We start from the raw sequence: 13,460 nt of genomic DNA, 5'->3' as shown, positions 1-13,460 counted from the left end.
AGACCTTAAGCCATTAAGTGCATTTGTTTGCATTAAGATATAAGCATTTATTGGGTCTGAATAGGTCTTAATCATTAATATCTTGAACCAAGTCTTAATATCATTAAGAGTTATTTTTGTATGAAACTTTTTTATCACCAGCTCCAACCCCAACCCCAACCCTCCACCTCAACCCACCCCACCACTCTCTACTCCAACCCTACCCATCCATCTCAACCCCACCCCACCACCCATCCTTCGCTCCAACCCCCACTCCTCACCACCACCACCCCACAACCAACCCCAATCCTACCCCACACCACCCACCTTCACTCCCCACCACCAACCCCACAATCAATCCCTACCCCCACCTCCCACCACCAACCCCACCCCATTAACTTCCACCCCTCACCCCAACCACCCACTCACCCCTCCACTCCACTCACCACCTACCACGACTACAAAACATCTCTACCATTACTAGTGAACATAAATGTTTCATTTTTTTTTATCAAATAATATTTTATTTTATTAAATTTGTATTTATTTTATACTATTTAGTTACTATTTAATTTAAATTATATATTTATTATGTTTAAATAAATACATTATACACATTCAGATATTGAAAAACAAACAGTCTTAATAATTCAGTGTTCAGACCTAAAGACAACATCTTAATCATTCAGATGTACATTCAAATTTAGACGTCTTAATCTTAATGAAAACAAATGTAACCATCCTTTAGACCTCCACCCACCTTTAAGTTTTTTTTTTTTTTTTTTTTTTTAAAAAGCATAATTTCATTACCGCGTTCTACCTTTTAATACTTTGAGAAAATAAAGTTTAATTTCATTCCATCTTAATGTAACCATCCTCTTAGAGCCTGTTTGGCCTAGCGGCAAAAAACTACTTATTTTGAGAAGTGCTTTTTTTTAAAAGTGTTTTTTAAAAAAGTATTTTTCGTGAGAAATAGTTTGCGTTTTGCCAATTCATTTGAAAAGTGCTTATGCCGACTTTAATTAAGCAGATTGTGTTTGGCTAATCTTTTTAAAAAAGTGCTTTTGAGTGTCAAATTATGAAAAAGGACAAGACGTTTACCATTAAGATTGTTTTACAAAGAGAAATTATTCTAAATATCTATTATGGAAGACTTCAATTAAATTTTTACTTTTATTTAATTAAAATTTAATAATGCATATTAAAATTTTCAATTAATATAATATATAGATAAATAAAAAAATATTAAATATTGATATAATATTAACACGATGATTTAAATATACTAAAAAACTACAACCAAAACAAAATTCAAAATCATTCCACAAATTAAAATTTAACACAGAGAATTATTGATTAGAAATTAATGGATTAATGAGGGATATACTCGGTAACTATGTATTTATGGCAGGGATATATTTGTCTTGAAAAAAATAATTTTCTTCTCGTGCTTTTGCTTTTTTCAAGAAGCAGAAATTTTCTGTTTCTTTCCAACCACAGAAAACTTGTTTTTGCTTCTACATAAGCTCAAAAAAATAAATTGAGGTAGCCCAACTTTAGATAAGCTAAGCAAAATGGCCTCTAAGTCTCAAAACATTACAAAACAGCTAAAAGCAACAGAATAATTACTCAATGGAACATTCAAACTTTACATTTGATCATCCGATAAAGAGTAGAAGAAACAAAAAAATCTAGATGTTTTGTCGTTTATGGATCAATGTGATACGCGCTTTATTACTAGTTAAATGGACCACCATGACGCTTTCAAAAAAAATAAAAAAATAAACGAATCCTTGATTAATGGAGGGACAATATCCATTTTCTTCCAATAAGACATCAAAGTAGTTGAGAATCATCTTGATCATTGATGAGTAAAGTAGCATCTCCCAAACAAATTGCATTAATATACTCAGGGGGACCATGAGCCGGCATGCCTGGAAATAGAAGTCCATACAATCTAAGTGCTTGAAGAAGCAAGCTTTCTTTATATTCTGTTCCATACAGATATGGAAGAAGAAAGCTTCTCACTAACTCCCACAATGCATCGACCCTCTTTGATATTAGTGATCTCAGAGAAAAGTAATTCCTGTATGGTTCTTCCGAAACAATCTGTTGCACATAATGCAAAAGTAATATTAGTAACCTTAAAAGATAAAACAAGTTAAGATTCTTTGGGTAGATTATAATATATTGTTGTTGTACTTACCTTTCCTTCATATATGCTGCTATAGTAAAGGCATGTTCCGAAGTGTTTAAAACACAGGGTAGTGTTATCATAAGGCAATCTAGGCACAATATCATGACTATAGACAAACCTATAATATCCAATGCCATAATTCCTGAAATTTTCCTTCATGAAATCACCAAATTCAGCATCCCCAACTCTTGGCTGCCCAAATGTGTAAATTGCTTCCAATCTTTCCAGTATAAAGGACTCATTGTGCAATACAAGAACAGCTGCAAAAAGAATTGCGAGCGCACCGCCTAAGCTGTGCCCTGTTAGAATAAACTTGGTTTGGTTATTTTTCTGAAAGAAGTCTCTTAGTTTTTCCCTGATTGTGTAGTATGCTACCGGGTGTTGGTCGTCTTGTGGGATATTGGGAGGCCAACTTTCACCTTTCTGTAAGCCTAGAGCTTTCATGAAACCGCCGTGGACTTTTCCCATGTCCTGGAAGTCGTACCAAGATATGTCGAAATCTGTACTCCAATCATCTGAATTGAAGGGTTCAGTGCCTCTAAATGCCACAATAATTCTGTCTGGACTGGTTGTATTATCATGAAATATGAATGCTTGAGTCGATTTCTTTTGGTGATACTCTGCCAAGTACAATTTGTGTTAGAGAAACTACTAAGATATTGCATGGAGATTGTTCTACCTCTGTTCCAGTTTGGTTACACTTCTAACATTAGCCAATTAGTAAGAAAAGAGCTGAAAAATAAGTTAATGGTATGTAACATATTTGCCACATTATAGCTACCCAAGCAATTATTCTGATTAGCTTATATAATTATCTTACCATTCCAAAAATCAGAGGCACCCTCACCTAGCAACTCGATCTGCACAAAAAACAAAACGTGTGTACAGATTACTAGAGTAAAGCAGTAGTTGAACTAATAGGTAAAATGAATGTATATGAGCTAGCATACCAATTAATACTAACAAAAACAGCACACAAGTTTTTCAAAACAGTACTATCTTTTCCCCCCCAGCTAATTGAGTGAGCTTATTGAAATGTGAGTTAGATGACCTTCCATTGATCCTCGACAGTAGCTCGGATGAAAGCTTTATTCTCGTAGGCTACTTTTGATGCCACTGCAGAAAGCGCAACAATATATGTTTTATCCTCAGGTTTGAACTTCTTATGACAATTCACTCTTGTGTCTATAAATCCAATAGCCGAGAGATAGTTGGCTGACTCCTTATCTGGCATCACTACCTTCCCTATCAAAGTAAACGAGACTAATTTCAATTTATCCACTATAACAGTAAAGTCAGAAAACTAAACTATATCGAAGGAAATGGAAATGTCAAATTTAAGAAAACCGGAATTTAGACAAATCTAGTGTTGTCTAACCTTGTAGGATTCTCAACAACAATGTAGGAAGACTCTGGTTACTAGCAAGAAGATTTAGGCAGAACTCTGAAATTGAACCTAAAATTGACAGAAGCTTTGAAAAGACGTGAAGAGCTTTTTGCACAGACACGGAGAGAAAGATGTATCCTCGACGTTCAAAGGCTATCTCTGTCACTCTCAAAGATTCTATGAATTGTTTGCTCCCAAGATTCCCGGAGAACAGAATAAGTATGAGATCGAAAAGACTTGCTTCATCTGGTTTCAGTTGAAGGTACTTCTTGCTACTCACACGTTCCATGATGTGTGCGATTAATTGACTATAGTAATAATTCTTTTATGAAGGTACTATCTTTGCAGATCAACATAGCAATATTAAGAGCTTATTTGTTACCAAGGTCTTTTAGATATAAGCGTTCATTTCGATCGACTTTGTTTAGCTTAACGAAGAAGAAATTAAAACGGATATATTCTTGTACAAGACTATACTGTCTCTTATGCTTTTAGAGATCTATGGAAGTTACGTTCAGGTAACACTTAGCATCTTTCAGTATGGACATGCCTTGCCAATATTATAGTAGTAATGGACTTTGAGAAGTTCAAACAGCTGGCGATATATTAGTAATACTATATTATTCTCTGCTAGTGTCTGTCTTTTTGTCATTTTTTAAAACTTCCACGCTACAAACTCGTGAAACATGAAAGGGATTCCAAGAGTGATACCGCGGAAATCCACTTGTACACACTATCTGGACAATTTCCAGATCACCAAAATTCAAAAGTATGTTGTTAATCTTCAAGACTTATCGGATAAGCCAAATAGCTTGTGCATTGGGAAATCTGATGAAATTATGAGTGGTCTGAAAGCTAAAAAATTCAGTCGTACCGTGGAGATCATTAAGATCCTTTCTTCCTCCCTAAGAATATCCACCAACAGAAGTGTCAAGTTTAGAACTCAAGTCTCGTGTGCCATAAATTCCATTGGATAAAGTGAATTTTTTCTTTATGCTTCTGGACACAGTTCAAATCAATATAATATATATAATATCCGGAACGGATTTAATTTTTATTGTAATTTTTTTTGGCATTATCAGCACAGTTTGACTTGTTATTGAAGGTTACTTATCATTTATTAATTTCAACTATTACTAATAATTGTGTATTATATAGAGTTATCTATTGTTAGTGTGCAAAGTTTAAACTTTATTTGCAATAACAACCAGCAAATGTTTTCTAACAATACCTCCATGTTTATAGCAACATATACAATACATTCCAAATTGGTGGAGGGAACATCGACCATAGACAAAAAGATTTGTCTAAACAATCTCTTTGAGATTTTCAATAAGTCAAGCTTTCTGCGGCTACTGATATGATGAGAATTCAGAAACATTTTTGCAAAGAAGGACCTTGTTCCTATTCACGTGCTAATTAGGCTACACTAAAAAATGCTTGTTTTCAAGAGAGGCTTAAATGAATAAGACTAAGAAGGCACACACTTGGCAAATTCTTAATTATGCTGGGATTACGCCAATCTTTTGGTACTTTGCGACATCATCAGTGGGTGATCCGAGCCTGGTAGAGTTAACATAATCCTGAGGACAATGAGCTGGCATGCCTGGAATTATAATGCCTATCACCCTCATGAAAAGAAGAAGCCCGCCTTCCTTATACTCCCTTCCGGCTACACAAGGTAGAATAAAGCTTCTGATCAGCTCCCAAACCGAATTTAACATCTTTGGTATGATCAGTAACATCGCCCACCCATTCTTGTTTGGTTCTTCACCTAAAATAATCTACAACATTCAAACAACACATATAGTCGTCAAATAGATAAACATAAAAAAAGGAGAATCATTATTTTTTCTATGCTACCATACGAGAATTCAAGATTTAGAATGAGTTATATCTTAATGTATGTATACATCTTACATAACTTTTTGCATGTGTAGACATAGGCGACCTGAAAGCAACTTGCCTAATGTTTCGTCTTTGTATGCACCACGTTACATAACAAGGATGTCAAATGGGCAGTTTGAATCATATTTGGACGAGTTAAATAGGTTGAAGGAATACGATTGGGATGGTTATAACTCAATATTTGCTTGAGTCAAGATGAACAGGTCAATTTGGGCTAAACAATGAGTTTCACCCAACATGACAAACTCAAAATTATTACCAAAACAAACTAATAAGGAATTTTTCTTTTATATCATGACTATATTAATAATTTTCTTCTTATGGGTCCGTTTTTGCTGTCCCAAATGGCCCAACCTTTTAAATGAATAATGAGCTGTGGCCAAAATGACCTGTCAATGATTATACCCAATTTGTCATTGAACGAATTATATTTGTATCCACTAAATCTAACACGCCCCTGTCACACATACATAAATTCAAAGAGTAACTTACTTTTTCTTTGTACAGACTGTTGTAGTAAATACAAGTTCCAAAGTGCTTGAACAAGAAGGCAGCATTATCATACGGCAATCTTGTTACCATGTCATTGCTGTAGACAACCCTATAGTATGGAACTTCATGTTTTGTTAATTGCCCCTTCATATACTCAACAAAATTTTCATCTCCAACTCTTGGTTGACCAAATGTATAAATACCCTCTAATCTTTTCAACAACCAAGATTCCTCATGAAATGCCAATATTGCTGGAAATAAAATTGCAAGTGCTCCACCTAAGCTGTGACCAGTTACCACAAACCTTGCCTTTTCATTTTTCTCAAGAAGTTCTTTGAGTAATTTTCTGAGGAAATAGTAGGCTGGAGATGGCTGATTATTATCAGTTTGAACAATATCTTTAGGCCATCCGAGGCTCTTTTGTAACCCCAGAGCTTTCATAAATCCAGCATGCATTTTGCCCATGCCAGGCATCTCATACCAAGAGAGATCAAAGTCTGAGATCCAATCATCGGAACTGAAGAATTCTGTTCCTCTAAATGCCACAACAATTAGCTCGGGGTCGACATTTTTATCTTGAAGCACGAATGCTTGTGTGTTAGCTGTTTGTTGATAATCTGTTAAAAGCCAGAAAAAAGACGAGAAAACTGTTTAGAAAAAGAAATGTAAAATCCATCCGTTAAGTTTTTAGACGGGTATATAATGTCAAATTTTCAGAAAAAAGGGTGATGTGATGACTTCTTTTCACCATAAGTCATTTCTCTTGTAAGTATCTTAACTTTTAATGTATATGCATATAAATATTTGTGCAGAATTCTTGCACTTTAAATATGGCCTCGAAATCGCCATAACAAACATTTAATTCTCATATTGAAACATATCATAACAGATATTAACATGTTGATTAATGACAATAGTCAGTATTAGGATATACTCCCTCTGTTTCATGATACGTGATGTTTTCCTCTTTTCATTTTGTTTTTTAAAATAACTGGTGCTTCACAAAATTAAGAAAATATTAATTTTTTTCTTCCAAGTTTACACTTATTTAAATAAATGGAGTTTCAAAATAACCAAAAAATCATTAAAGAGCGAGTACTTCTTTCTCAACGTTGAGGAAGGCAAGGCGCTCGCGTGATTTGTTTGGGATTCCTATTCGGCACTCCAGGTAGGTTATGACTTACCATTTTGGTTAGACTCCGGTTAGCGATTCGTATGTAGTACTAGGGAATTGTTGGAGACATCATGTGAACCTTCGGGTATGAAGTTTGGGATGAAATTCTTAGGTTAGTACCATTGTGTGACATGTGTTTTCGGGACATTTGATTAAGGGCAAGTTGGGAAAAACACTTCTTTTATGAATGAGTAGTTTTCTTAGGAGCGTGCCCAAAGTGACAATACCACTTATTTTGAAACGAAGGAAGTAGTTGATTGCAGGTGGTTGATGCTTTAAGTGTCAGGTCCCACGTATTGATTGTGAGTAGATTATTTGGTGGTAATTCCTCAAGACTCATGAGCTAGTTTTGGGTTGGATTAGGGAGAAGGTACATTTTTTATCATGATAGCATAGCAAGACTATCATTTCAATGGCTGGGTTCATGGATCGTATAGACCTATATTGATTAATATGGTAGAGTTAAATATTTTCTTATCTTTTGGGTTTTAAACATTGAATGTCACGTCATTAAATCGTTATGAAAAATACGTTTCCTCCTAAAGAGTATATTTTATGAGATATTGCAATAACAAACTGATTTTTTTGTTACAAAATAATTAAATATTACTTGACCATTTGTTATACAATTTTCTATAGTTGAGTGAGTCTTATGTAACTACAAGAATGAAAAAAAGTACTAGTAATTTTATTATATCATTTTCAATAATTGAATGACCATATGAGTCATTAGCCCAAGATATAATCGCAATGTTTGCAATAGTTTATACATATCTTACCATTCCAGAAGTCAAAGGAGCCCACGAGATCCATCTGCATAAAATTGAAAGGCAAGATCTAAGCACATCCTTTTCATTACAAGGAAAAAACAAGAGAAAATATTATAGGTAGTTCACCTTCCAGTGATCCTTTACGACAGTGTCAAGATATGCTTTGTTTTCATAAGCTGCTTTGGCAGCCATCATACTGATTGCCTCATCGTATCTTCTACCTCCAAGCTCAACAATCTTACTATCTAGCTCAACTCTTTTATCCAAATTTCCAATAAATGACAAGAAGGCCGCTGATTCTTTATCCGGCACTACAGCTTTACCTACAAATCATAAGCCTCCACACCAATTAAAAAAAAAAAAATAGAGCCGCATTTAGAAAATGAGAGGTATGTGTCACATAAATTGAGACATAAGGAATACCTCTTATGGAGTTGAAAATAAGACGGAAGAAACCACCGTTAACGTTTTGAAGGTTAAGCCAGTACTCAATTGCATTGCCGAATCCTGCCAAAGGTTTAGCTGTTGCGAGAAGAAGTTTCTGGATTAGAACGGAAATAAAAATAACACATCTACTTGACAAAGGTTCTTTAGTCATTTCTTCATTAGGGCAGTCTACGAATTCTTTTTGTCCTATTTTACTGGAAAACAATATTTTTGCCAAATCTAATATACCACATTCTTCTGGCTTTAGCAGCATATAGTTGCTGCAGAAAGACTTGTTGCAAGTACTGCTCGCCATACTGATGATTAAATATTGTTTATTTTACTTGTTTTTTTAATGGAGTTGGGACAAGAAAAGAATGAAGAAAGATAAGAGAGGGTTGTGTATTCCAGTTTGAAATATATGGATCTATTTATACTAGTTAAAGGAGTATATAATTGGAACCCCGATTTCCATTTTCCATCTCTCTGTTATGTGATGTATGTGAGAGTGGAGAGACATGGAGTACTGTTGTGGGGTATAGAAATTAATTATCGCGTCAGACCTTAGACCTTTCTTCCTAATTAATTAATCCATTAGACGGCTCCATGCCTAAACCCGTCAACCGGTTCGGTTTTACCGGTTAAAACCGGTAATCAGAACCGGTTCAACCGGTTCCGGTTCCGGTTAACCGTTTATTTTATACCGGTTTCGATTTCTATTTTTTTTTAAACTGGAACCGGTAAAACCGGACCGGTTAAACCAGTGGAATTTATTTTTTTTTTTTTTTTAGTTTGTAGCCGTTGGCAGGCTGGCAGCCCAATGGACCGTTGGGCAACGGTCCATTTGCAAAAATGGCCATTTCCAAACTGTCCCCAACTCATTTTTTGCCCCCCTCCAAACCCCCCAAACTTTTTTTTAACACTTTAACCCATCCCTCACCCCTATATAAACCCCTCTCCATTTCCATTTTAATTCACACCAATTCACTCTTCTCTTTCTCTCAAATCTCAATTATAGTTACTTTGCAACAATTATTCACTTTAAATTTCTCTCAAATAAATATTATAAAGTCTTATTATAGTTTCAATTATTAATTTTGCAATTATAATATTGTTGGTGGAGTTGGTGATTTTGCAACAATCCGAAGTAGCTTTGGTGGATTTGCAATTCTAGCCGCCTTCACTTTGTTGGAAATTAGTCCGGCAATTTGGTACCTTCGTTCCAACTCTATCTTTATTTTTTGCAATTTAATTTACACAATTTAATTTGTTGCAATTCATTTTCTTGTGATTTAAATTAATTCTATTTAATAATGGCGAAGAGATTTAGACGTGGTGCCGGTAGTAGTGGTATTGTTAGGCGTGGGCTTAATGAGGAAACATTTGTGGAAGAAACACCTAATTTAGGTATTGATATTGTCATACCCCATTTTAACCGGAGAGTTAAATTTAGAAGTACGACATATTGGAGATTCCTGTTTTTGTTTGTTGTTTTTAAGGAGTCGCCACCTAATTATTTACGGTGAATTAGGACACCTAAAGTTTATTAAAGTTACGTTCTCCGTTTAAGGTCTGCGAAACTTAAGATTCTAGGTAAGGGTTCAATTAGTCTAAAGGGAAGGTATTAGGCATCCTTTAAGACCCATTAACAATGGTTAACCGACCGGACTAAAATTTAATTAGGCTAAGTGTGAATGTTATAAAAAAAGAAAATAGCTTTGTAAGTATTGCTAAAGTCATAAATAGAAATAGAGTGTTATCAAAAATAAAACTTGTAGAAAAGTAATAGTTGTATAAGAGAGTTTAGTTACTAAAAGAAACTAGATGTGTAATGTTTATATGTATTTGAAGAAAATGACCAACAAATTTAAAAGTTATTTAATAAAATTTTAAAGGTTTTATAGAATGACTATTAATTCAATGTATATTATGCAAAGACTGTTTGAAACAAAACGTGTTTTTAAAATGTTGGAAAAGAACTAAAGTGGAACAGTTATCCGTTGAAACTAGTTTGCCTCTTTTTTAGAATAAGCTAACGTTAATGTAAAATTAGTAACATTTTAAACTTCTAAAATAGTAAGAATGAATCTTGATTCTCAAAGTATGTAGTCATGCCATTCTAAAATAAGTTATTCTAATAATAAAAAATGACAATATAGATATTATAAATAGTTGAAACTTATGGAATTAATAGTTGATTTTCCTTAAATTAACTACTCATTACTAAAATCCAAACCCCACTAATTTCGCTAAGGTTTACTTAATCTAAGCAAATAAACAAGTAAAAGTATCAGTCATACAATTACCAATTAAATGCACAAAATAAAATAAAATAGGGGAGTAAAATGATTTAAATTTTTGGACTGCTGTTGTTTGCTGCCACTGCTATGGGCCTCGGCCCAGAATTTTATTTTTTGCTGCGGATGGGCTGACTCGAGGAAATTTCGTTGGGCTTGGCCCGAAGCCAAATGCGGGAGGAGATGACAAGTCGCTCGGACTCGTATACGAGATGTCATGCATAAAAACGAAAGAAAAGGATTAGTATATGATCAATGAATAAAGCTAAACAAATAAAAATGCAAATGCGAAACAAGACAATAGCTTTTAACTAAACAGGGTCTGCCCGTGACTAATATATTAATGACTTCCAAACAAGCAATAAGAAAGAAGTAACACAAACATAGCAGGTATTTGTCTTTAAACAAAAGAAGGACTGTCCCAGACATAACAACAAATGACCCAAAATTCTGCAGTTATTTTAGAATCAAGTCTGCCTAAAATATGGCAGATTATTTCTCGAAACACCATAGCAAATTAGCTCAAAACTACAACCACATATCTGCAGTAACTGCAGTACTTCTAGCTCCAAAATGTTTCGAGGGTACAACTCAATTCACCCCCGCAAACGAAGCAACAATGCAACAGTTCAACCACCAGTTATGAGCCATTAAACTAGAGCAACCAGCCCTTTCAAAAGTCAGCAACCTACTCCCCTTGAAGATAACAAATTTTTGTAGTAGCATATGTTAACCCGCAACCATTCGTTAGTCAAATACAAAGGTCTGTTCCTTTTAAGTGAAAGCAACATTTAAATGAGGCAAATTGAGCAGCCAACTGTCTCTAGACATACATTAAACCACACTAGAAACATGTACCTTAGCAAGATTCATAGACATTCTTATTGTGAGAGAACAAAGAAAACTCAAGCCATAAACTCGTTACATTCTTCACTGCTATAACGAAACGAAGGATAAGTGCTTAAACAATCATTTATGTTTTGCAGATAAAGGGGTTGAAGGCTGCAGGCAAACAGGTAGTTTGGCAATAACACCAAGTCAAACAGAGAGAACTACATGATTTGAAATGTATTTATCTTAGTATAAAAAGTAGGTTTATCAACTCTGTAATAGAGGATGGACCAAACTTGATCAGTATTCTTGCAAACTCATTTTAAATCATTTTAGACTAAAGCAATCATAAAAAGGTAGGAGTATTTTAAAGAAAACTAAAAAGAAACTGAATATAGGTCCTAAGGGGTAATCATATAGTATGCATATTATGTTTATCAAATAAGGAATCTTGAACACTTTGCCAGCTTTAGCAGGTCGTTTCTACATGTCTAAAGATACTAAGATTATACTCCTGATGTTTTAATCTTTCTATAAAAGGAACGTAACCTATGACTCGTATTGGCGCCAACAGTCAATTACACAATACAGAGTGGCTGGATGCACTAATCTAGTCTAAAATATACATGGGTTTAACAACAACTTAATTATGCTTGAACAAACATGAGTACATACAGATCAACCACCATACCAAGCATCACCCATATCTTGACTACACGGGCATCATAGGGACATAAACTAAACAAACAAAACGATAGTATCCAATATGGTCTAAACTGAGCTAGTACTTCATTGAACACTTATTTAAACCAACCATGATGATTACTTGAACCCAATTGTATGCTAACAGCTACCATATAACATTCATGCTAATTCATCCCCCCCAAATGACTTGTGAATCAGTTCTTATATTGGTATTGACCTAAACTAATCATAATGAGAAGCAAAGCACAAATCATATTATGGTTAAACCAACAATACTGCAGTATTTAAACGATTGCCAACATCCTTTAAAGCTTAAGACAACACTACTTTTCTGTCAACATTAGGCTGCATATTTTAAAAATAAATTTTTCTCAAAACAAACCAAAATAAACACTTATATGCTAATGCGAAAATGAATGATAGGATATATTATTTGAAAAAATAGAGTAAAAGAGAGACAATGCTGGCCTGTTCTAATCGTATATGTAATATACTAAGATATACACACAGTGGTGTGTATATCAGATGATATCGAATGTATATCTTTTCCTTATCTCGATAACCCACTGTATATCCTATATATATGCGGTTTCAAATATGTCTTAGGTCCTGGAAATTCATTCTTAAGCAACAATAGACATCTTTCAAATTCGAATAATGATTAATATCCTATTCTAACAGCTCCCAAACATCAAACAAATAACGCGACGACAACGAAACTACATAACCACTGAACATACAACAGAATAAACTAAAAATCTTAACCAAGACAGAAATTAAAGCTTATGAGTGATAAGGTATCGAAGTTTACCTCTTTTGTGCGCAATGAACTGAGGTCGTCGGGGCCTCGAATCTATGCTCGAATTCGAACGAACCCGATTAAAGTAGTTAAAGTTTCAGAACCCAAAAACGAAACAGGGTGAGTGATTGTTCGCTGTTATCCTTCGAGTAAGGCTCCTTTTTATGATAAAATTGATGTTTTGTAGGGAATTTTGCGGTCCCCGATTCTTCTTTTTCTTTTTTTCGTCTCTGTGATTTTTCCTCCTTTTATAGGGCTGTGATTAGGGTTTAAGAAAGAGAAGAGGGGAGCGTATGAGAGAGGCGTGGGGGACAGGCGTGGATATGGCAGGTGGAGATGGCAGGTGAGGGACAGGGGGTGTGGAGGTGTCAGGTGGAGTGGAGGTAACGTGGGGGCGACGGTGAAGTCAGAGGTATGGTGGAGGTAACGTGACGAAGTGGGAGTGTCAGAGATGGCAGTGGGGCGTGATGGTGTCAGGGGTGAGTGGAGATGAGG

The 13,460-nt window shown here is 34.8% G+C and overlaps 2 protein-coding genes across 4 annotated transcripts; both read right to left on the bottom strand.

Moving 5' to 3' along the window:
- Nucleotides 1–1,587: 1,587 nt before the first annotated feature.
- On the bottom strand, nucleotides 1,588–4,136 carry LOC132624941 (triacylglycerol lipase OBL1-like). 2 transcript variants are annotated; one of them, XM_060339708.1, is made up of 5 exons: nucleotides 3,555–4,125; nucleotides 3,228–3,421; nucleotides 2,997–3,036; nucleotides 2,186–2,796; nucleotides 1,588–2,088 (listed from the first exon to the last, which is right to left on the bottom strand). In XM_060339708.1, the coding sequence occupies exons 1-5, from the start codon at nucleotides 3,850–3,852 to the stop codon at nucleotides 1,816–1,818; spliced, it is 1,416 nt and encodes a 471-aa protein (XP_060195691.1). In that variant the 5' UTR covers nucleotides 3,853–4,125; the 3' UTR covers nucleotides 1,588–1,815. The 2 variants fall into 2 exon arrangements, with proteins under 2 accessions (XP_060195691.1, XP_060195692.1); XM_060339709.1 differs by having other exon boundaries at nucleotides 1,901–2,088; nucleotides 2,295–2,796; nucleotides 3,555–4,136.
- Nucleotides 4,137–4,778: 642 nt separating this feature from the next.
- Nucleotides 4,779–8,742, bottom strand: LOC132622984 (triacylglycerol lipase OBL1-like). 2 transcript variants are annotated; one of them, XM_060337677.1, is made up of 6 exons: nucleotides 8,583–8,731; nucleotides 8,331–8,429; nucleotides 8,034–8,230; nucleotides 7,917–7,950; nucleotides 5,964–6,580; nucleotides 4,779–5,347 (listed from the first exon to the last, which is right to left on the bottom strand). In XM_060337677.1, the coding sequence occupies exons 1-6, from the start codon at nucleotides 8,647–8,649 to the stop codon at nucleotides 5,066–5,068; spliced, it is 1,296 nt and encodes a 431-aa protein (XP_060193660.1). In that variant the 5' UTR covers nucleotides 8,650–8,731; the 3' UTR covers nucleotides 4,779–5,065. The 2 variants fall into 2 exon arrangements, with proteins under 2 accessions (XP_060193660.1, XP_060193659.1); XM_060337676.1 differs by having other exon boundaries at nucleotides 8,331–8,742.
- Between the last annotated feature and the right edge of the window lie 4,718 nt (nucleotides 8,743–13,460).

This window comes from Lycium barbarum, chromosome 12 (genome assembly GCF_019175385.1).
Source record: "Lycium barbarum isolate Lr01 chromosome 12, ASM1917538v2, whole genome shotgun sequence".
Classification (NCBI taxonomy): domain Eukaryota; kingdom Viridiplantae; phylum Streptophyta; class Magnoliopsida; order Solanales; family Solanaceae; genus Lycium; species Lycium barbarum.
Note: the sequence above shows the minus strand (reverse complement) of the source record. Positions and strands in the feature narration are given on the sequence as shown.

What these genes read in the sequence shown, in the direction of transcription:
- LOC132624941 (XM_060339708.1), bottom strand. Translation starts at nt 3,852, where the DNA reads ATGGAACGTGTGAGTAGCAAGAAGTACCTTCAACTGAAACCAGATGAA. An exon ending in CTGTCGAGGATCAATGGAAG is followed by an intron (nt 3,037 to 3,227) that starts GTCATCTAACTC and finishes TTTTTTGTGCAG; the next exon opens with ATCGAGTTGCTAGGTGAGGG. An exon ending in GCAGCATATATGAAGGAAAG is followed by an intron (nt 2,089 to 2,185) that starts GTAAGTACAACA and finishes TATGTGCAACAG; the next exon opens with ATTGTTTCGGAAGAACCATA.
- LOC132622984 (XM_060337676.1), bottom strand. Translation starts at nt 8,649, where the DNA reads ATGGCGAGCAGTACTTGCAACAAGTCTTTCTGCAGCAACTATATGCTG. An exon ending in TCGTAAAGGATCACTGGAAG is followed by an intron (nt 7,951 to 8,033) that starts GTGAACTACCTA and finishes AATTTTATGCAG; the next exon opens with ATGGATCTCGTGGGCTCCTT. An exon ending in ACAGTCTGTACAAAGAAAAA is followed by an intron (nt 5,348 to 5,963) that starts GTAAGTTACTCT and finishes TGAATGTTGTAG; the next exon opens with ATTATTTTAGGTGAAGAACC.